At 31.3% G+C, this 25,029-nt stretch overlaps 2 protein-coding genes and 1 non-coding gene across 3 annotated transcripts; 2 read left to right on the top strand and 1 right to left on the bottom strand.

The window, feature by feature from the left end:
- Positions 1-6,049: 6,049 nt before the first annotated feature.
- On the bottom strand, positions 6,050-8,757 carry LOC127254385 (uncharacterized). The gene is made up of 4 exons (XM_051279477.1): positions 8,631-8,757; positions 6,899-7,056; positions 6,802-6,837; positions 6,050-6,676 (listed from the first exon to the last, which is right to left on the bottom strand). The coding sequence occupies exons 1-4, from the start codon at positions 8,755-8,757 to the stop codon at positions 6,050-6,052; spliced, it is 948 nt and encodes a 315-aa protein (XP_051135434.1).
- LOC127255047 (small nucleolar RNA R71) lies at positions 7,092-7,198 on the top strand. The gene has a single exon (XR_007839549.1). It is a non-coding gene; the product is annotated as a small nucleolar RNA R71 (small nucleolar RNA).
- Positions 8,758-12,830: 4,073 nt separating the features above from the next.
- On the top strand, positions 12,831-14,655 carry LOC127254705 (ethylene-responsive transcription factor ERF113-like). Its single transcript, XM_051279955.1, has 2 exons — positions 12,831-13,286; positions 13,900-14,655. Exons 1-2 carry the CDS (start codon positions 13,172-13,174, stop codon positions 14,451-14,453), a joined length of 669 nt encoding a protein of 222 aa, XP_051135912.1. The 5' UTR covers positions 12,831-13,171; the 3' UTR covers positions 14,454-14,655.
- The last annotated feature ends 10,374 nt before the right edge of the window (positions 14,656-25,029 follow it).

Below are 25,029 nucleotides of genomic sequence, written 5' to 3'. Positions count from 1 at the left end.
CGATTAAAACGTGATCCTTTGGTACTTTCTCATAAAAGACTTAGGGGATGCAACCTATATTCTTGTCATTCGGGTCTATTGATAGATAAAAAAAAATAAATTAAAAATTCTGAAGAGATTTGAGATGAAAGACTCCAATAGTGGTTTTCTTTCAGTGATGCATGGCGTGTATCCATCTACTACAATGAGTCCAAAATTAAAGGAAGAATAGTCTGTAGTTGGTAGCTTGATGTATGCAATGGTGTCTGTGTACAAGACCCAACATTGCATACATTTTCAATCTTGTTAGTACATCTCAAGCCCATCCAAGAAAAGAACATTGTATTGATGTTAAATGCATCTTAAAGTACTTGACAAAAACTAAGAGTTCCAAGCAAAACACGACTGTAGATATCATTGTTGAAGTAGAATATGAAGCGACATGTAAAGCTACCAAAGAAGCTGTTTGGATTAAGAAGTTCGTGGCTGTATTTTAATTGGTTCATAGTATAGCAAATCCATTGTCACTTTGTTGTCATTATTCTAGTGTTAAGAGCTTTATTTTTTGGAATCTCAAAGATATAAAGATATATATATTCTTTTAAAAATAGACATATTAACCTATATATATATTTTTTTTATATAAAATAGTGATGGAATATTTTTTTTCTATGTAAGAAACAATGCAAAAAGTATTTGGGTGAATAGCTTTTTTTTTTTTTTTTTTTTGTTTTCTAACATGCTGTAGGATATAGGATAACAAATGATTTATTTTCTTTGAATAATCATTGTGAGTATGTTTTAGCTGGCAAAAATATTCTAATTATAAAATTATTTTTCATAGCTAAAATTATTTGGCTAAAACAATTATACATATTTTGTTTTTGTTGCTAAAACTCTTTTTTTAATGAATTTTAATTTTATCGCAAAAGAGTTTTAGCTACAAAATTATATTTTCGTAGTTATATCTATTTTTTTAGATTTCATTGCAAAAAAAATTACTTTTTGCTACAAAGGTCATATTTGCATTGTCACCAAAGATCTTTACTAATGCGGTATAGACGACAAAATGACTTTCGTCGCGAAAACCTTTTTGCTATGAATTCTTATCTTTTCATATGAAATTTTTTTGTAGCTAAATTTAACTTTTTTTTATAGTGGCGTTACTGTGTTTTATGGGTTAGAATTGAGGTTGTAGTTTAGATAGAGAGGTTAAAATTCTGTTGGTTTTGGTATCGATTGGAAGGCGGTCGGATCCAAAACTCCTTCATCGGGTTTAAATCTAAGCCTAACTGTGGAATGCTGATATTCGCGTTGTCCTCCGGTGCTGGAAAAGGAAGAAGTTGTCTTTGCTGTTCAGTTGACGGAGTTTATTGCTTCCGGATTCGCTTTGTCTTGGGTGAAGGACGTCTTTCTGTTGTTGGTGGCTGAGAGTTTCCGCCATTCGTATTGGTCGGAGAAAAATCTAGACGCCACTGCAGCCTACCGTATCAGTAAAAATTACTTCTCATCTAAAATTATGGTATACACGAGTTTTAAAAAAAATCAGTAAAAATATTTTTTTCTATTATAGTAAAAAATAGAAAAAGTGATATATTTTTACTATAAAAAAATAAAAATATTTTTGAATAACAATTTTTAAAAAAAAAAGTAAACATAAATCTAAATAATAGGAGAGGAAATAATGAGTTATTTAACACAGAAAATATCACCAAAAAATTCATTCAATTTTTTTTTTCTTTTTCAGCAGAAAAATATATTATTGTTTTTGTATTTTTTTATTACACACCAAACTTATAAACCTAAAAAAACACAAAAATTCAAACTCATTTTAAAATTCAAATATAATCCAAAATCAAACTCAATTTCTTCCAACTTCTTAAAAAAGAAACACACCCTAATTAATTGAAATAGAATTAATAAATATATATTTAATTAAATACTATATATTTTTTCTCTATTCAATATAAAAGTAGTACTCATTCTGTCAGCTAATTTTAATCTTATTTTTTTGTAAATTTTACAAAATAATAAAAAAGAAAAAAGCTAAACTTGATTGGATGAAAGAAGTATTTACTTGGCTTGACTCATAAATATATATATATATATAATATATACAAGAAATGCGTAAACATAAACTAAAAAAAAGGAAATATTATATATATATATATATATACATCTGTGTGCATGTTTATATGTACCATAATTCAAGAAAATTAATTTTCATGTCATCGGCCGCCTAAATTTGTCTACAAATTTTGTACATTTGACTATATATTGGTGTGTTCAGATATATTTAAGTACTTTTATATATTTAATTAGTGTTAGAATAAAATAGTTTAAATGGAAAATCTCCGGCTCTAAGGGTATTATACACTTTTTACGTCAACTTGCTTCCTTATACTCCTAGTCAGTCCACGGGATGTGTCCCCAACAGCTTTGAGTTACATGAAATTTTCATTCTTCTTTCTTTTGGCTTGACCCATTGACATGTGTTTGTCACACGCTGCAAAATTTTAATAAAATAAACCTACTTCTGCAATAAAAATAATGTAGTATAGATGAAGTAGGGTCGTCTCTTCAGGGAATTAAAAAGGTTTATTTTCGATTGTTTAATTTATAAATATAATAAAATGGGGGATTTTGGAAGTAGGAAATAAAAATAAAATAACAAACTAAAAACTCTACGACTAAAAGATTAATTCAATAAAAATAAATTTCCAGTCTAGGAATGAAATTGACAAGTTGGGTAGTGGATTTGATCATCGATAAATATTTAATTTAATTGGTTTCTAAATAAATTAGCTATAGTTACTGACACGCGCTTAATAATCAACTATTCCTTAATTTCTCGACAGTCTAGGTACGCCCGTCAACTGCTTCCCTAGTTAGACGAGTACTCTAGTGACGCCACAAAGAATTTACTAGCCTAATTGCCTTGCAAATTAGAAGAGCCTAATTCAATTTAACAATTACCTATGCGAAATTGTTTAAAATTGATTCCTTGATTTCCTAATGGTGTCTGCCACTAGTTGCTACTTGAAGTAAATTAAAACGCAATTACGGACGCCTAATTTAGTTTAGCAATTAATCCTTAATCCAATTGAAATACCTGGCCACAATACCCAACCAAATAAAATATTATAACTCAAAGAAATCAGAAACCACATAAATACTTAGGAACCAAAGAAATATTATAAATTAAAACAAGTCTAATCTCCTAAATCCATACCAAGTTGTTTTTCACTCCTAGACTAAAAATGTAAACTATTCGCTAATCATAGGAGAAAGAACAAAGGAAGCAAAGAGAAACATCGCCTGAGAATAATGTTGGTAGGGGTAGAACTCGAAATCTTGTTGGAAGAATCTTTCTCTTTCTTGCCCTTGCACGGTTTCACCCTGGGACTGTTCTGCACGCTATTTTCCTCGGCAAGTGGCATAAGTCGCGCCTCCCCCTTATTTCTTTTCTTTATATTTGCCCTAATTTTGTAACAATTGGACTTTGGGCCTTTTTTTCTCTTTTCCCTCTAATTCTATCAATTTTATTATTCTTCTCCTACAAATCAGAAATAAATAATATATACCTAAATCAAGTAGAATCTAGTCAAAATCAACCAAATATCGCAAATAATATAAATATTTAACACATACGATTTATGGCTATCAAATCTCCCCACACCTAGATCATGCTTGCCCTCAAGCATAAATTCGAAACAAGCCAAAAGAAATCGGAGGCGATTCAATATGACAAGAAAATCTAACTCAACCAAATCAATCAAAAATTCAACATATCAAGCCAAGTTAACCTCACAGGATAAAGTGTATGCGTACATGCTCTCTGAAAGAAATAAGTGTGTATAATCAGCTAACGCTCAAGTAGTGCGACAAAAATTATCTCATAGGCTTGAAAAAATCAAATCTCCCTTGCTTAAGATACTCGAATCTAACATCAAGAATCAAATGGAATTTTTTTATAAAGGTTGTAACGGGGCTGATGGTTAGGGGTAGAAAAAAGGATATGCGAAGGCTAAAATATGTTAGAAAAGAACACAATAAGAATACGATGCTAGCACATGAAAAACAGTTCGGCATAAACAATGAAACCATTACTTTATTCACTACCCAAACTTCAATAACATGATTATATCAATAATACTTCATCAAGATGATCTTTAATTTTATTTTATTTTATTTTTTCTTTTTTTGGCCTTTTTTTAAAAAATATATATATATATACGTCTTTCACTACCCGTTCTCATTAAAGCAAACACTTTTGAATGCATTATTTATTTATACTCAAACTTCGTTTCTAACTGGTGCCGAACAAATAAGGTGCATCACAACGTGAACTTAAGGTAATTCTTTCTAACATATGATTCAAATCAGAGAAGGTTTAATATCAAAAGAAAGGTATGAGGCTAAAACACGTTTAATATAGAAGAAAAATAGGCTAAAAAGTCTCAAATGGTCTAACTAGGGGAAATATATTTTGTTGGGTGATAAAGAAAGGTTCAATGGGTTACCTAATGCCCTTATCATTTTCAAAATGCAAGACTCGATAGTTGCAAGTTCAACATGCATAATCACTCAAGTTCTAGGTCATCTAATTGAGCACTACAAATCACACAAGAAAGAATTTCCAAAAACTTGATAATATGTAGTTTATTTTCTAATGTAACCTTTTTGAAATATATACTCGAATTCTCACATGGTTCAAATGTCAACCTGGCTTAACATATTTCAATGTCATCAATCATGTCAGACTAAACTATCACTCAAACCACCTTTGACTCACTTCAGACAAATCTAAAAAACATGCGTAAGGACAGCAAATCAGACATCAAAAGTAGCACAAAATGAAAATTTTGCCCAAAAATATTTGCATTACTCTCCTCTCTCCCCACACCTAAAGTAAACATTGTCCTCAATGTAAAAAAAAAGTAAAATAAGAGAGAAACTTCCTTGGAATCCGTAAGATTGGTGCGACTGCCTGTTTTTTCTTTGTATTCCAATACCAAAATCGATGGCTCATCCAGGTTGGATAAGCTGAATAGGGAGGAAAAAGAAGAAAAACGGCATTTTGGTGGATCGCCATGTAGAAATTAGTATTTTTTTTTTTCAAAATTCTCCAAGAAGTTTCCTAAAAAAAAAAATAAAGAATCCAACTCAAATAGGAGATGTTTAAAAATTAAAAAATAAAACAAAAACTAAAGGAAATAAAAGAAATAAAGCTAGAAAACTTGGGTTGCCTCCCAAGAAACGCTTTTCTTTAACGTCTTTGGCTAGACGCAGTTACCATATTAGTCATTAGGTGACACTACCTCGGATCGTCTTACCTACTTCAGTTTTTTCTTTTACTTTCATGTTTAAAACGATGATTACTCACAAAAAATTTCTCTGCAAGATTCATATCATCATTATTGAAGTGAGCATGCTCCAACTCCAGCTGATTCGAAGGGGGCTTCGATTTTATATCCAAAATAGATTTATCATGCAATCCCAAGACTTTCTGCATACCTTTTTCAATAACATTCACACTGCACAACACATTTTCAAGGTATTTTATAGTATCGGAAATATTAAATTAGATTTTTTCAAGGTATTTTATAGTATCGGAAATATTAAATTGCACTTTCTCACCATCAAATTCTATAGAAAGTATACCTTGTTTCACATCAATTTTAGTTTTTGCGGTGCACATAAATGGTCTACTTAGTAAAATCGGTGCAGGATTTGGAAAATTATCATCATGCATATCAAGAACATAAAAATCAATCAGAAAAATTAATTTGTTAACTTGCACTAGGACATCTTTAATCATTCCTTCAGGGTAAGCGTTTGTCCTATCGGCTAATTGTATAATAATTCCAGTTTATTTTAAAGGCCCAATGTTCAAAGACTTATAAATAGACTTAAGCATCACATTAATTGCAGCTCCTAAATCTAACATTGCTCGTTTAACCTCCAACTTACCTATCTTACAAGGAACCGAGAACATACCTGGATCTCCACGTTTAGGAGGAAGCTTACGTTGTAAAACGGCAGATACGCTCTCGCCAACAATAATGCATTAGTCTCCACGTAGTCTCTTCTTGTTCGCACAAAGATCCTTCAGAAATTTTGCATACTTCGGCACTTGCTTGATCGCATCTAGTAAGGGTATGTTCAATTCCACCTTTCGAAACATCTTCATCATCTCCTTATTTTTGTCATCCTTCTTTGGTTTCGCCAACCTGTAAGGAAATGGTGCAACATTAGTTTTAGTATTAGTAGGTGTTTCAGAAGTTACCTTGATCGATACTTCATTGGCGGCTTTCTCTATTTCTTTCTCAATGGCATTGTCATTCTTGTCTTTTAGAACTTCAGCTTTTGATATTTTTAAATCTTTGCCATTTTTCATAACAATCGAGCTCACATTCCTCAGATTGGCGTCGGGTTGTGAAGGCAATCTGCCTTTTTCTCTTGACTTTATCTCGCACATCTCATTCGCTATTTGACTTACTTGTTCTTCCAAGTTCCTTATGCTATTCCGAGTTTCTTGTTGAAATTGTAACATGTTAGACGCCATAGTTTTCATCATATCCTCTAAGGAATTACTCGGAACCGTTTGAGGGGGTTGTGGAGGGTGGTTAGGTGCTGGGAATCCTCTCGAATGATCTCCAAAGTTAGCTTGTTGATTCCCATACTTTAAGTTCGGCTGATCTTTCCATCATGGATTGTAGGTATACGAGTAGCGGTTGTATGCTCTTGAGATGAATCTTGCAGCACTTACATCTACTTCTTGACTCAAAGTAGGAAAAATATCAGTGGGATGTTCCGAACTTGCACAGATCCCACAAGCCTTAACTTGTGCCTTCCCTGAAACAAATTGTCGAAAAAATGAAGTTATTTTAGTCATTTGTTGTTGAATAGAACTCACATTGCTTGCTTCTTTAACTGCTACTGCTTCTCTTGGTCCAAACTGTTGTGAGTTCATTGTCATATTGTTCAGTATGTCCCACGTCTCTCTAGGAGTTTTGTTCATCAAGGCCCTTCCACTTGTTGCGTCTATGATTCTCCTGACGATGGAAGTCAAACCTTCATAGAAATATTAAATCAGTAATTGCACGGGAATTTGATGATGGGGACATCGAATAAGTAAAGCATTAAAGCGGTCCCAATATTCAAATAAATATTCCCTTGTATGTTGTGTCATTCTGCATATCTCTGTCCTCATGATCGCAGCTCATGAAGTGAGAAAGTACTTTTCGAGAAACTTTCTCTTCATATCAGTCTATGTAGTGACACTTCCGATAGGTAGATTAAATAGCCAATCTTTTGCAGCATCTTTCAGTGAGAAGGGAAAAACACGAAGCTTGATTTTATCTTCTATTACTCCTTGTGGCTTCATACTTGTGCAGACGACATCAAATTCTTGAAGATGCTTATGTGGCTCTTCTCCTGACAACCCATGAAAAGAAGGCAACAAGTGTATTAGTCCTGGTTTTAATTTAAAAGCACTGTTACCGTCTACTGTCAGGTATCCTATGCAGAGATGTTGCTAAGTCAAGTAAGGAGCTGCAAGCTCCCCTATTGTCCTTTGTTCAATCTCTTCTTTTAGCTCCAACTCGTCAAAATTAAAATCGCTAGATGATTCTAAAGCTAAATTTTTTGGCGACGCTCTCTAGTTTCTTTTCTTAATTGACGCGCAGTCTTCTCAATCTCGGGGTTGAAAATCAAGTTTCATGTGCGATCAGATCTCGATATAAACCAGAAAGTGTTAGGTTTTTAAAAAATAATTTAAAACAATTAAAGATAAATTGAACCAATTAGAATTCCCCGGCAACGGTGTCAAAATTTGACATACGTTTGTCACACGTTGCAAAATTTAAATAAAATAAACCTACATCTGCAATAAAAATAACATAGTATAGATAAAGTAGGGGGTTGTCTCCTTAGGGAATTAAAAATATTTTATTTTCGATTGTTTAATTTATAAATATAATAAAATAGGAGATTTTGGAAGTAGGAAATAAAAATAAAATAACAAACTTAAAACTCTACGACTAAAAGATAAATTCAATAAAAATAGTTTCCAGTCTAGGAATGAAATTGACAACTTGGGTAGTGGATTTGATCATCGATAAATATTTAATTTTATTGGTTTCTAAATAAATTATTTATAGTTACCGACACGTGTCTAATAACCAACTTTTCCTTAATTTCTCAACAGTCTAGGTACGTCCGTCAACTGCTTCCCTAGTGACGCGACAAAGAACTTACTAGCCTAACCGTCTTGCGAACTAGAAGAGCCTAATTCAATTTAACAATTACCTATGCGAAATTGTTTAATATTGATTATGTGATTTCCTAATGGTGTCTGTCACTAGTTGCTACTTAAACCAAATTAAAACACAATTACGGATGTCTAATTTAGTTTAGCAATTAATCTTTAATCCAATTGAAATACCTGACCACAATATCCAACCAAATAAAAGATTATAAGTAAAAAAAAATCAGACACCACATAAATACTTATGAACCAAAATAATATCATAAATCAAAACAAGTCTAATCTCTCAAATCCATACCAAGTTGTTTTTCACTCCTAAACTAGAAAAGTAAACTACTCACTAATCATAAGAGGAAGAACAAATGAAGCAAAGAGAAACATCGCCTGAGAATGATGTTGGTAGGGGTAGAACTCGAAATCTTTTTGGAAGAATATTTCTCCCTCTTGCGCTTGCACGGTTTTTCCCTAGGACTGTTCTGCACGGTGTTCTCCTCGGCAAGCGGCATAAGTCGCTCCTCCCCCTTATTTCTTTCCTATATATTTGCCCTAATTTTGTAACAATTGGGCTTTGGGCTTTTTTTTTTTTTACTTTTCAATCAACCAAATATCGCAAATAATATAAATATTTAATACATGCGATTTATGACTATCACCCATGGAGCCTTCCACAAAGAACGTGTATATGCCGGGGTCTTCCATTGATGTTAACAAATTATCAACCTAGGGCCAACGGAGGTTGCTTCTCTGGGCTTGTGGAGCAGGGCCGTCCCTGGACCCGAATGAAAGGCGACCTCTTAGGGCCCAATCTAAAATGGGACCCATTATTTATTTATGTTATATATAAATTATTTTATATAAAAATTATTTGACATTAGTATATTAATACAAGAGAATGGCTTGGTGGTTAAGTTCAGGTATTGAGTTCAAACCCAAGTACCTTTAAATTTTAAAAATATTAGGAAAATTATTTTATTTAATTATTTATATTTTATTATAGATAAGAAAAATATATTATTTATACATATTTATGGCTAATAATTTTTGTTTTAAGATTGTTAATATTAATACTATTATTGATATTTTATCTAAAAATTCTAAAAAATTTATTTTATTCAATAATTTATATTCTATTATAGGTAAAAGAAAATCGGAGTAAATCATTTATATATATTTAGGGATCTTTTATTTTTGTTGTAATTATTTTTATTACACTAAAAAGATAATAAATATTAGACAAAATTATTATTATTATTATTAGGCAAAATTATCAATAACTCCTTTATGATTTTGAAATGTAAATCCTCTATATACTTTAAAAATGACATGAACTCCCTTATACTTTAAAAAATGTTTTACTAGACTCATTTTTATATTTTTTTGGTGATAAGAAGATGACTTTTCGTTTATATTTTTTGCATGGCGGGAGTTTCATATAGCGATTGTTAAAATATAAGGGAGCGATACGCAAGTTTTAAAATTTATGCTAGAATTATTTATTTATTTATTTATATTTTATTATAAGTAAAAAATATTATATATATTCAAGGGCCCCTAACTTTTATTTCACCCCGGGTCTTTTGAAAGTCAGGAAGGACCCTGTTGTGAAGGTTACATCCTCTTGCTATGTGGAAGCACTACAATCCAATGAAAGTTTTTGCCTTCAGCTTGATGGAATGAGCGACTTCTGAATGTATAGAAACATCGCTTTTGGATGAAATTCGACGGTTATGTGTTTTATGTACTTTGATTCACTTGGACTTAGGTCCAACTGCAATAAATTGGGAACGAATGACAGAATCTAAATTTTTGTTAAGTGTTATATTAAGACTAAGGATGAAATCGTTGATTATATAATTCTTATTTGTGATGGGGTTTTGTGAAAGTGTTTAAATGCTTTTACAGATTTGGATTTTTTAAAATATATATTGATATATTCGTGTTTTTGGGTATTTTTAAAAAAAAATTAATATAGATATATTGATATAATTTTTTTATTATCATCTTTCTAGTTTGTAGTATTTTTCTGTTTTAATAGAAAGAATATTTTTATTTAATTTTTTTTTAAACTTTTTGTTCTTATTGACAAACGTAATAAATATATTTAGGATAATATATGGTAATTTTTATTTACTACAGATAAATTATCCAAAAACAAAATATTGATCAAAATAATTTTGTTTTATAACAGTGAATCTTGTTAAAAAATCACCAATTATTACGGATTAAATTTATGCTATAAATAGCTCATTTCTAATAGTAATTGTTTGTAGGTAAATAGGATTTGTTTACATGCAGACACATGTGTAGCCTGCAGATAGTTTTATTTATTAATAGTATTCTATTTTTTTACTTTGTCAATTCTTTTTTTTTTTTTTTTTTATTGTTCTATATAATTTGTCCTTTTTTTTTTTTTTTTTAATACAATTATAGGCTGAAATCCAATGTTGAGACCTAATTTTCAGCATCATACATAATTTGCATATTAATAATTTAGGTAACTGGCTTCTTCTTTCTTTTCTTCTTTCTTCTCGCCTTCTTCATCTCCCTATTTTTTCTTCTATTATTCCACAAAATTTTGAATGAGATCGAACAAAATCTGTTTTCTATTATTTCAACTTCAATCAATTCTTCAAAAAGCAACGGAAACATAGAAGAAATTGAAATTTCAGATATCTTCATCTCATTCCCTCAACAACCAAAATCTGTAGAGCAACCAACTATTAAAATCTCATTTACATATATTAAAAATCTAGATAATATACATTAGTGATCGTTATTATATCAAAATATATAAATTATTGTTAATTAAAATAAATTAACATCTTGTTCAGTTGAATTTAGCATTTACACGTGCATAAGAAGTATTTCATACTATATTATACAAACCGATTGAAAACTTAGTATTCTTTAAAATGTGTGACAATATTTTAATACTCAATAGACAACATATTGTTAGAAGTTTTTTAGCATCTAATATAAACATGATCTATTGATTGACATTCAATTAAATTAACAAAATTTTACAATTTTTATTATGAGTATTCACATAATAGGAATTTGTAGATGCAGAAAAATTTCTTCATTCATTATTGTATAAAATAACTTATTATTGTTAATTAAAAAAATTTAGCATCTCGTTCAATTGAATTTAGCATTTGCGTATGCACGAGAGAACATTTCATATTATATTATACAACTTGATACAACAATCAGTATTTTAAAAAATGTGTGACTGCATTTTATTATTGAATAGACACCGTATTATTTGACATTTTCCAGCATCTATATAAACATGATTTATTGAATAGACACCGTATTATTTGACATTTTTCACCGTATTATTGGATAGACACCATATTATTTTCAATGATGTAATTAACAAAACGAGATGATGCTTACAATTTCTAGTGTGCGTATGCACATAATAGTGATTTATAGTTAAATTTAAGATGCATAAAAAAATCAGTATTTATTGTTGTATAAAAATATTCAGATTATTGGTAATTAAAATAAATCAACATTTTGTTTTATTGATGTCAACATTTTGTTTTATTGATGTCAACATTTATATGTGCACGAAGAACATTTTACACTATACTATTCAGCATGACATCAACATATGCTTTCCACTACTCTTCCAATCAACTTCACCACCCTTCTTCCACCATCGCCGCCACCCTTCACTCAATCCTCTCATGCTACTAGAATGCAAATTGTCAACCACCACGCGTTGCTCAACACAATCCATCATCCACCACCAATGACTTTTCACCCATCAACCAAGCCCACGTACACTCCCAGAGAATGGAGATCACCACTAGGTTTACGGCGGTTGTAGCGGAAGCACTGGTTGAGACAACAACAATGGCAACGGCGGCGGCGGAGACAGCAACAGTAGTGTGAACCACAAGCAAATAATTAATCTAAAAAATCTTTATAAAATAAAATATTTTAGATAAAAAGACAATTTAACCCCTATTTAATCTACACCATTAATTTTATATCAAATTTAATTAATACATAAAATTAAATCAACACCCCATGGGATCCGTATCCTAGAATTATACTCCAGACAAATTAGTTAAAATTGAGGAAGTATTTTATAAGAAAAATTGTGTCAATTAAAAATATTTATTTATCTTTTTATCACAAACTGTTACATTAAATATTTAATTTAATATTATTTTTAAAACTTATTCACTCCATCATATAAATTTATAATTACTTTTTTTTTCATTTAAAAATATTTTTATTTTTTTAAATAAAAACTTATATTGTTTTTTACTATAAAAACTACAAAGTAACCAAAAGTAATATTCATATTAAAAATTTATGTCTAAAAATTAAAAAATATTTTTAGATGACGGGCAAAGTACAAAATTCTTACCTAAGCAAATGCATCATTTTCTGTAATTCAGCTTGGAATCAAAATTGATGTTCAATATTGTGTAAGATTAATTAATGAAAAATTGAAACTTTAATTTGATATTTTGCAAGAAAAAAAAAAATTATATATATATATATATTCTCTATATAAATGATGTGTACATACACCAAAATTCAACCCTCCAAAGGCACAAATTGTGGGCTCTTTATTTCTACATTGGAAGTGTGAACCCCTCTTATTCCCCTCTCCAAACACGCTCTCTCTCTCTCTCTTCAAACGCTCCTCTCTCTCTCTCTCAGATGCAGTTAGAGTGAGAGAGTTAATGCTTTGAAGTGTTGCAGAAGACGAAGAAGAAGAAGACAAAGATAAGCAACGCAACAGTGGATCCCTTCAACGGTGGCAGACATGGGAAGAGGCCCCATGACCACGACCACCATCAATCGGTATCGGATGACAATAATTACGACCACTTCTATTACAACAATCAGCAGCAGAATCCGCTGTTGTACTCATCAGCCAGATCGGAGCAAGACATGTCCGCCATGGTCGCCGCCCTCTCCCAAGTCCTCGGTTACACCGGCGACACTCCACCCCAACCCCCACCCCCTCCATCCCAACCTCCTCCTCTCCCTACCGCCACCACAGCAGGTACCCTACCCAACCCTACCCAACCCAATTCAATGAATTAATTATCTATATATATATATTATATTAAGATAAATTATACAAAATCCACCTATGATTTTACAAAGTTACGTCGTGGTTTCATAAACTCTGCGTCTAACCCGATCGGTCATCCTTATTTAAGGATGTTTGATCGTTGAAACTGCGAATGAATTTAGAATACTAATTTTTAAACTCCTAAAATTATAAATATATTTATTTATCTTATATTTATCCTCAAATAACATTAAAAAAAAACTTCTAAAATTCGAAAAAAAAATAACTATTTCTGAGTATTTTTATTATTTCTTGAAGTTAAATAATAAGAATAATGAGTATATTTATAATTTTAAGGGTTTAAAAGTGAATATTTTAAAACTTATTCGCGTTTTAGGTGCGTGTACGTCAAACACTGCTAAATAAGGACGGTTGAGAGAGTTAGACGCAAAGTTTATGAAACCACGAAGAAATATGACGCAATTTTGAAAGTATAATGCATTTTGCGCAATTTCGTAAAATTATACGTGAATTTTATACAATTTAGCCTATATATTAATTTGTTCAATCTGATCTGTTTAATTTTGCATAAAATCACAAGAACTAGCGACGACCGGGAACCCAAGGAGGCGGCACTACCGCGGCGTACGGCAGAGGCCATGGGGTAAGTGGGCGGCGGAGATTCGCGACCCCAAGAAGGCTGCCCGAGTATGGCTGGGCACCTTCGACACTGCGGAGGCTGCTGCCCTCGCATACGACGAAGCTGCCCTAAACTTCAAAGGCAACAAGGCTAAGCTTAACTTCCCGGAGAGGGTAGTTCAAGGAAGAACATTTCTCACTTCTTCTTCTTCTTCTACTTATCAGGGCCAAGAGACTTATCTTGATGTCGCTCACTATGCAAACCTAATGCAAGGGCAGAATAGTCATTCCACTTCCTCAGCACAATTAGGGTTTCATGGTGGCTTCATTTCTCAGGGACCTTCTTCCATGTCTTCTTCATATTCACAGCTTGCCTCACATGATCAGCAGCAGCAGCAGCAGCAGACGAATGAGGAACAGCAGCGAGAGCGTGATTTCATGAGCTTTCAATCAAGTAATTTTGCGGGTTCGGGTTCGGGTTCGGGTATGGATAACTGGAGAGGATTTGATAACTGATACTTATAAGTTGTTTCTTTTTTTGTTTCTGTGGTTGTGATCGATCCCTCAAGAACAGTAGATGGTTTCTCACAAGCTGAAAAATTAATGGATTTGCATTCCTCATTTGAGTTTTTAAGTTTGTTTGTGTTGTTTGGAAGAACACTAAATCCCTTCATTTGGTTTTGTAATTTTAATTTGGCTTTATTATGCTGTTTTTTTATCGGCCATTGATAGTTATTATGCAGGGATTTATATATATATATATATATACACGAGAATGGTTACTGTGTGCCGTAAAATAGCCATATAACACACATAAAATATATAGACGTCACATGTGTGAAATGAAATTATATGCTTTTTGTTCATATTTGTAGTTGTGTGGTATATAAGTATATTATGCGCTAAAATCAATAATAATATATGTTGTGCGAGATTATATTATGGATTGTTAAATTATGTGATACATTTGTTTTATATTAATATAAATAATATATTTCTATAATAATATAATACTGTGACTGTTAGTGCATGATGATGTGTTGTCAGTATTGTATCTGAATTTTAAAATTCAGAATAGTAATAAGCTCTCTATATATAGATCTATATGAATGAACCCTAATATCATTGTGAAATATAAATGAGCCTGGCAGGTTTAGGATAGTTTGTAATATAGCCACAATGCATACATAAGATAAGAATGCAAGTACTACAAGATATTAATTAGTGCCAACAAACAATGATATATAGAGTCGTACATTTTACTTCATTAATTTGGATGAGTAAAAGTAGTGTGTGTTTGTTTTTGGGTCATTTCGTATTTGCTACTAATTTTATTCACAGCTGCTACCCGAACTAAGCAAACCATGTGTGGTAGGCGTCGGGGGTTTGAACTCATGACTTCATGGTTACAAGTTCAACCCTTACACCACCAGGCCATCTCTTCTTACGGGACATCTAACACCATTTTTAAATTTCCATATAAAGGTTTTTTTTTTTTTTTTAATGAAAAATATTAATGAAAGAAAAAGTGCAAGTTTGAAGTTGAGCTGTAACTTAAAATTTTACTTAATAAATCAATCAAACAAGAAACTATATAGCTCATAAAAAAATAAAAAATCATCTAGTTCTCTTACCAAATGAATATGAATTGAGTTCAAATATATGTGTATATATATATATATATATAAATCCTACGTACAGTTCAACTAATTAACTGAAGAAGAGCAGACCTATTTGATCGATCCCTCCACCATAGAATCTAACCTAACCTAACCTGCCTAACTATACATTAAAAAGAAGCTACGTTGTATTAAGTTTAAATTAATGCTAGCTGCATTTCACATTATATCAATTTTCTACATGTGTGAAATTAATTTATACAATTAAACCCATCCATATATATATTCATCAAGTAACAAAGGTAAACTGTTTTTTAGTCCCGTAACTGGATCCTTCATCATTTTAGTCACATAAGTGGAGCCTGTCGCAAACTAGTCTCATAAGTGAAAAAATTTAGCTGTTTTAGTCCTCCGGCGCCGGAGACGCCCGCGTGGCTCACCGGAGGTGACGTGTCCGCCAGGTAAGCGACACCTGGCGGACACGTGGATTTATTATTATTTTTTATTTTTCTAAAATTTTGTTTTTTAATTGGACCAAATAAAAAAATACAAATAAAATTAAAAATAAATTAAATATAAGTTTTTTAAAAAAAAATTAAAAATATGAAAAAAAAATAAAAAAAATCCACGTGTCCGCTAGGTCAGCGATACCTGGCGGACACGTCACCTCCGGCGAGCTACGTGGGCATCTCCGGCGCCGGAGGACTAAAACAGCGAAATTTTTTCACTTATGGGACTAGTTTGCGACAGGCTCCACTTACGGGACTAAAATGATAAGGGGTTCAATTACGGACTAAAATGATAAGGGGTTCAGTTACGGGACTAGAAAAAACAGTTTATCCTAAGTAATAATCATGAAATTTTTTCGATTTGATTGCTATATAAACTATGGGTCTGTTTATTTCTAAAGATAAATCAAATCTAAGTATAATGTTGATTATATATAATTCATTATTTTGCAAGTTGTAAGTCTACATACATACATATATATATATATATATGTATGAGGGCGATATCCATGCTCATTGGTGCTGATTTGAATCGGTTAACACGTTTAATTAAAACAAACAACATATGATAGTACAATATTAAATATATGTTCTTAGTCTTTGATAGCTCGTGATATAATTAAATATAATACTTCCTTCGTCTCACTTATCATGTCCATATTTTCATTTCTGTTTGTCCCATTTATTTTGTTATTTTTCTTTTTTGAAAAGAATTATACACTTTAATTTTATTTTAATAATTTTAAAATTTTAATTTTAATTAGATTAGTTAGTTATATTAATTTTAATCTATAATTATTTTTATTATAAAATAATTATTTTCACTAATATATTTTTAATTATATACTAATTATATATACCTCTTTTAAATTCTCATATCTACATTAAAGCAGACATGGTATCTGAGACTGATGAAATATAATATAATATAATATTGATTTCAGCACAAAAATATATTTATAAAAATGCATGGATCTGAATAGTTTGTTGAACAATAATATAACTAAATTACTTAACACTGCTAATTATTACTAGTATTTTGTATATTTAAGGTCAGCATTTCATTTATTTAAATATCCAATATATTGCATAATTAAAATTACCACATGAATAAATTAAATTAATTACATATTTATCTTATGAAAACGGTATATCTCACCTACAATTAAATTCAACACATATTTATCCAAAGATAAAAATATATAAAAATCATTGCGTCGTAAAGCACTATCAATACTAGATTTAGCTCAATCTTTTACATTATAAATATAACATGAAGATTATAATATAATGTAACCTTTATATATATATATATATATATATATATATATACACATGTTTGAATATTAAGGTATGACTAAGACTAAATATTTTTAGATAAATTGATGGAAACTATGGTGGTAAAATAAAAAATAATACTCCCTCCGTCTACACAATATGTATACATTTACTTTTGACGTGGAGTATAAGAAATAATAGTATTTTAATTATAGTGGATAGGTAAAAAGTAGTGTAATGACATTTTTGCCCTTACTTTTTGTATAAAAGTAATGATGTGATGTAAAGTAAAAGTATTTATGGAAAAAAGTGGGATATTTAATGAAATGATTACTTTGTAATTGGACGTTCCAAAATAGAAATATGTATACTTTGTAGCTGGACGGGGAGAGAGTAGTATTTTGTATTGAATAGTTGACTTTTTATGAATGGATAATGTATATACTATATTAATATGTGTGTATATTTTTATTTTTTAAATAATATTTATGAAGAATTATTCTAATAAAAAATATTGCGTAAAGAAACTGATTGAGAATGATAAGTAAATCGAATTTTTAAAATTTAAATATAATTTGAATTCACACGCACAAAATAAAATAAAGTAAACTGTTTTTTTAGTCCCGTGACTGACCCCTTTATTATTTTAGTCCCGTAAGTGGAGGCTGTCACAAACTAGTCCCATAAGTGAAAAATTTTCGCTGTTTTAGTTCTCCGGCGTTGGAGATGCCCGCGTGGCTCGCCGGAGGTGACGTGTCCGTTAGGTGTCGCTGACCTGGCGGACACGTGGATTTTTTATTTTTTTAATTTTTTTAAAATTTATTTTTAACTTATTTTTAATTTTATTTGTATTTTTTTATTTTTTTTTATTTGGTCCAATTAAAAAAATAAAAAAATAAATCAACGTGTCCGTCAGGTGTCGCTGACCTGGCGGGACACCTGGCGGACACGTCACCTTCGGCGCCGGAGGACTAAAACAGCGAAAATTTTTCACTTATGAAACTAGTTTGCGACAAGCTCCACTTACAGGACTAAAATGATAAAGGAGTCCAGTTACGGGACTAAAAAAACAGTTTACCAATAAAATAAAATAAAGCTTGTAGATCTTGAAATAATTTATTGTGAAACAAACAGTTAATAATTTGTTCACAAAATTATAGGACACTAGAAATTGTATGCATAATAATAATTTAGGTGAATATAAAATAATTATCAATAAATTACACATATAAAAATATTTATTTAATTTGGAAGGAAATTATCATAGGTTTGATGAAGAGAATATTATTTAGATGTGGCAGTGATATATATAAATGTATAGGTTAGCTGCAAATAATTAATTAATAGCTGTATAAAAGTTATGCCAAGTGGTGGCACCATATCCACAATTCAATCATAAATCTTCATTAGATAAATTAATTACAAAATTAGCAATATATATATATATATATATATATAACTACCAACGAACTTCAACTTGGCCCATGAAAGATATTGCAGTAACCCTACGTATTTATTGTACGAATATTGTAAACCTACGTGTTATATTTGTAGGGACCACTTCCTCCTACCTACCTATATTTGATTGTGTAGATAGGCCCTACGGCATCTCCTACAGGCGCTATTTTTTTGAGTTACTACGGTGCAATGTCAATTTTGATGTTGCAAGATAGGAACGCAAAGAAATGAAGTTGTTTTCTTTTTTTTAAAATTAAAATATTTTTTTTATTTTTTAAAATTTTTAAAAAAATTATATTAAATTATAAAAATAAAAAGTTTTTTAAAATAATAGAAAAATTGAATATTTTGAAAAATAATAGTGAAAAATGGAGTTATGGTCGGAGTAAAATTACTGTAGCAACTACATATTTAGAGTTAAAACTGCATAAATAGAGTTGATGGGTTGGAGATGACCTTAATTATGGTGCAGATTGCAACAAATTAGCATTGCTTTAAATTGACTCAATCAATATATACTATCAAGATAGATAAGAGACATGTCACCGTGAGGTCATGAGTTCAAATCCCCGTCGTCTCAGGTCACCTGTCATACATGTTTTGTCTACTGTGACTTGTCTGTCGGACCTAATTTGCAGAATATTAAGTTCGGCCGGATGTTTACCCAGTATACACTTTCGGGTAGCAACTGTGGATTTTGACGTCATTACAATAAAAAAGAAAAAAAAAAAAAGAAAAAGATAGATAAAAGACGAGTATATATCATACAATATAATGTTGTGTTATATAAAAATGTCTATAATATATTTTAGATATTGCATTGTATAAATATGTTTATTATGTTAAAATTTATATGTTGTCAAATTGGTCTTTTTTGGAGTTTTGTAATAAATTAAAAAACAATTATATTAAAGGAATTTTGCTATTGTATAATGAGAGAGAGAGAGAGGTGATTGTTTGTATACAGATATAAAATATTCATCAAAGCTTTGATGGCACCTTAAACACATATATATATATATATAAATAATCTACATAAATAATATAAAAATAATATTTGTTTGTTTGTTTAGTATTTTGATTTAAATCTTTTTAATATAAATAATATAAAAATATTATTTTATTTTGAAAATGACTTTCATGAGACGATAAAATATATTTATTGAGAATCACGTAGAAAAAAATCTTAGACAAACAAACAAGAGATTTGTGTTAACTTAAATTAATTATATTTTTATTATTTCATTATATTAAATAAAATTTTATTCTTAATATTTATATGGAATATACTTTATTAAAATATAATATTTAAAATAATATTACCTCCTAAAAATCTTACAACCAAATATTTTGTTTATGTGATTTTGAATTTAGAATTGAATTTTAAATAATAAAATTTTAAATTAATATAATTATTTAATACAATATAAATATACATTGATATAATATTTTGATACTAAAATTAATTTTGAATGTAATATAATAAATAAATAAGTATTTAATTAAGATCAATCCAAAACTCCACAAGCAAAAACTCACTCGGTTTAAAAAAAAATAAATAAATAAATAAAAATCCATACATGTGCACATAAATAATTACTAAAATATTTCATATTTGAATATATATATATATTAATATATATGTATTTTATATTGTGCGACTTATCTTTCTTAATTAAATCTAAAGATTAGAGGATTTGATTGAGCAGCAATAGCATTGAATTGCAATTTTACATTATTCCACCTAACTACCCTATAGGGTGTGTTTGGTCAGGTACGTGGATTTTAAGTTGGGATTTAAATAGTAAAAATTTTGAATTTGAATAGTTATATGATATGATATAAATAAGTGTTAATGGGATATTTTGAATGCAAAATTAATTTTTAGTATAATATAAAAAATAAAAAATAGATGTTTAATTTGATATTTTTAAAAATAAAAATATAATGAATAGTATATTTAAAATCCAATCCCCTGACAAACAATTTGAATATATATATTTATTGCTTTTTCTAGGCTGCTAATTCAAACTTATATTTGTGAAGAAATAACTTTATATATATATATATATATATATTTGGGTGTGATGTGATTGAAGTGCAGAAGAGTGCATGCATATGAATTAATATTAGTATAAAATATGTTGCCTGAAAAGTGCATTTCCCACCGAAATTAAGAACATAAAATGGAGCAATAGAAGAAAGTGGCATTCACATGTTTCCCCAAGACAAAGCAAAGTATAACCAACATATTCACACATCATTTACTTTCAAACATTGAAATTTATATAAATAAATAATTAAATATATAAATAAAGGGTGTGCTTAATCTATATATATATATATATTTTTTAAAAGTGTATTAAAATTATATTTGATTTTAAAAATATAAATATTTATATCACATCAAGTAAAGTAGACGGGGATGAGTTTGGTTTAGATTTCAATATCAAATTACCAATATCATAATACTATTTAATGGTAAAATTAAAATATTCAAACTCATACGAGCTTCTGTTTGATGAGGAGCGGTAGCTGTATCACCTTCGCAATTCCGAATTTCTGGATTTATTACTGTTCAAAATCAAATTCAAATTAAAATTTTAATTTCAATTAAAAATCAAATACATTCATAAAATATTTTTTTTATTATTATTAAAATTGACAAATTTCAAATCAATTTAAAATGGAAATCTAATTTAAAAAGATACATCAAAATACAATAGAAATCATCAACGCCATAGATTTATAGATAGATTTGCTAGTGAGTCGAGTCGAATAAAATTCTAAGTGTTTGTGTTCGTTCATTAATGTTCGTGAACAAGACTCGTGTTCGTTCGTTAAGTTTTTTAGCTCGGCTCGTTAAGAATGTTTATTGTTTAAGCTCGTGTTCGTGTTCGGCTCGATTAGGTTTGATTAAACTCGTTCGAGCTTGTTTATCTCAATTTTTTTAATTTATATATAAATTAAAAAAAAAATAGAATTATTTTAGTCATTTATTTTAAATTGATACTTTATTTATTTATAAATTATAATTTATATATACATATCATATTTACAATAAATATATCACGAACAAAGCTCGGACTAGCTCATTAATCAGATGAGTCTATTTATATTATTCAGGTTGGCTCGTTAACGTTCACGAACGAACAATAATCAAGTCTAACTGAGCCGAGTTTACGAATAATTCAATTTGTTTAACAGTTGTATCTATAAATATGACTAATAACAATAATAATAATAATAATAATAATAATAAAAGACAATATATATATATATATATAATTAAATTAAAGAAGAGAACAATAATAAAAGACAATATATATATATATATAATTAAATTAAAGAAGAGAACATTAATTAATAGACTAACTTGTGTGGGAAGCCAATTGGGATGCTCTTGAGTATGTACGTCTTTCGGCAGTTCCAAAGTTTGAAAAAATAAGAATTGAATGAATGATCCCCAAAAGTCCAAAAAGGATAAATGAGGCATATGGCCGCACGCACGCACGCATGCATGCATTCTTTAATATAATCTAACCTAATTAATTAATTAATTAATATAAAATCCATCTCGAAAAATGTGACTTGTGCTTCTCTGTACACACAAAAGTGCTCGTTAAAAAATACACACTCTACTATATCTGGGATGGGTTTAATTGTCCAATTGCTATTTATTTATTTATATACTAAGATGCATTTTGCCGGTAGAGATGAGGTGTGAGCAAATTAATAAATTATTTATCTATATGCCAAAGAAAATATTATTGAATTGAATTATATATGGGAATGGCATCTGGTCATGGAAATCGGCCACTGTAACATCAATTTCAATCAAGTTTGAATTGAAACTAATTCATGCCTTTCTTTACATACATATATTATAGTTTTAAATTATTTCTTTATTATTTCAATATAATTAAATTTTCAATAGAAAATTAAAGATGAGTTTGTTTCGGGCTTTGAGTTTGAGTTGTTCCTATGTGTTTCAATAATAATGTTGTTAGATGCAAATTTTTTCAACAATAAAAGGTAAAATTCGAAAATAATAAATTATCTCCAAATTTGTTATATTTAGTGCATGATATTAGAAATCTCTAAACATTGTACGATACATAAGTAAACTGAAAAATAAATGTTACAGACTGAAAATTAAAGGATGATCCCCGAATCACTAACTTTGTTGTCATTTGAAGATGATTGAAGATGTCCTGCTAGTTGCTGAACTCAATCCTTAATAATTCCTCAGAAACGATACCTGGGACCGTCGCCCGAACGGTTACAACACCTACTCTCCACCGTCTACTAATTCCTCTTTTGTTGACACGTGTTTTCAACCGTCTCACCAGCCGCGTAACCCAACCGACCAAACTATTGTTCTCTCACTCGATCTCCTCAGCAGCCGACCTCCACAGCAGCCGACTTGCTCATCCAACTACGGACCAACCAACCTGCCTGTCCGACCACTGGACCAACCGACCTGCCTGTCCGACCGCGGACTTTCCGACTTGCTTATCCGACTGCGGACCAACCGACCTGCCTGTCCGACCGCGGACCTTCCGACTTGTTTATCCGACTGCGGACCAACCGACCTGCCTGTCCGACCGTGGACCTTCCGACTTCTTTATCCGACTGCGGACCAACCGACCTGCCTGTCTCACCGCGGACCTTCCGACTTGCTTATCCGACTGCGGACCAACCGACCTGCCTGTCTGACCGCGGACCTTCCGAATTGCTTATCCGACTGCGGACTAACCGACCCGCTTATCCGCTCGGAAGGACAGCCGGTCTAACCAATCACCCCGAAAATCCCTTAACCGCCAAACGTACTCAATTACAGGCCCAAATTTCCCTATATCTTGGGCCTTTAACCTAATTATAAAATTCGTATGTAAAAACTTGCCCGCCGCTATCGGACTTTCAAATGCCACTCCTCAATCGTCGTTTGAAAGTTCGCAATCTATAATCTTCCCAATTGTGTCTACTTTCCCCTGTTTCGCTACGATTTCAAGTTATGGCGAATCAATACGTACCTGCACTTCCTTTTGACGGAACCACCCCAGAAGTATCATTCGCGGCTTCGAAAATGCTAACTCCGACTATTCGCCCGTATTGCACGACTCCTGAAGACTCTAATCGGATGAGGGAGGTATTGAAAGCAGGAAACCCCCTCGCCATTAACAATCCCGATTACAATGCTCTCCGCCTCCAAGATAACATCAAAACGCATCTGACGGACCCCAAAGACCCCTACCGTGTCTGGTATAATAGGGTGGCAGAGCGTTTTCAAAACCAATGGAAAAGCCAACATATTGACCAAGTGATATTCCTTTCGACGCTCCCATTTCACTTGCACGAAAAAGTGCTCCTGGCGATGGCGGCTTTCTGGCATTCGGAAATGGGTATCTTCCTCCTGTCGATAGGCCTTGTTGGCCCAACTCTAATGGACGTGGCCATGATCGCCCATATTCCTATTGTGGGTGAAGATCCTGTGATGAGAGCCCTAGATGGACAAGAACCAGATGCGAACCATGTAGGCTGGTCTTTAGCTGGCATTAAGGAATGGGGTTGGACCAAATTTGCAACCGACCAGCAAGGGGCAATCGGAACCAAATTTGCAACCGACCAGCAAGGGGCAATCGGAACCCCTGTAACCGACCGCAAACATGTTGCCTTCATTCTCTTCTGGCTCTGCAGGTATATCATTGTCTCCCCTTCTAAAAGTGTCCTTTCTTCTCATCTCGACCTGGCTATTCATATAGCATCAGGGCGCTTCTTTTCCCTTAGCACTTTCTTCCTAGCCAATCTTTTTGAAGGTCTGTCTAGGGTTAGTATCCGCCTTGCAGATAAAGATAGAAAGAAATTAGATACCGCCGCGTCGGGACTCTTTTGGTTTCTGGAACTTTGGTTCCGACTCTATTTTCCCGACGCGTACCAACTTGGCCACCCTCATGTTGCCCTAACATCCGACAAGTCGTTGGGAATATCCCTTAACCATCTTTGCCTAGGTCGTAATAAACTCCAATCATCCGACCCCATCATTGCTGCTATCTTGACCGACATCCGCAACAATTCTCGCTTTTACGTACATAGCAAATACGCGGGCTACGCGTCTGGTCTTTTTTGGCCTTTCCCTGTATCTTCACCCATGACCGAACCTGACCCTCTTCCTCATCCAACTTACTCTTTTCCTGGGATTCCGCCCTTAAACCTAGGTCTTTATTT

Source organism: Andrographis paniculata, unplaced genomic scaffold, assembly GCF_009805555.1.
Source record: "Andrographis paniculata isolate CXL003 unplaced genomic scaffold, ASM980555v1 Contig52END, whole genome shotgun sequence".
Taxonomy (NCBI): domain Eukaryota; kingdom Viridiplantae; phylum Streptophyta; class Magnoliopsida; order Lamiales; family Acanthaceae; genus Andrographis; species Andrographis paniculata.
This window is presented reverse-complemented; position numbering and strand designations above follow the sequence as displayed.

Coding starts and splice junctions, on each gene's coding strand:
- LOC127254705 (XM_051279955.1), top strand. CDS start 13,172: ATGTCCGCCATGGTCGCCGCCCTCTCCCAAGTCCTCGGTTACACCGGC. Junction 13,287..13,899: donor CCCTACCGCCACCACAGCAG/GTACCCTACCCA, acceptor TAAAATCACAAG/AACTAGCGACGACCGGGAAC.
- LOC127254385 (XM_051279477.1), bottom strand. CDS start 8,757: ATGCCGCTTGCCGAGGAGAACACCGTGCAGAACAGTCCTAGGGAAAAA. Junction 7,057..8,630: donor CAACATCATTCTCAGGCGAT/GTTTCTCTTTGC, acceptor ATTTCTATGAAG/GTTTGACTTCCATCGTCAGG. Junction 6,838..6,898: donor CAGTTAAAGAAGCAAGCAAT/GTGAGTTCTATT, acceptor AATTTGTTTCAG/GGAAGGCACAAGTTAAGGCT.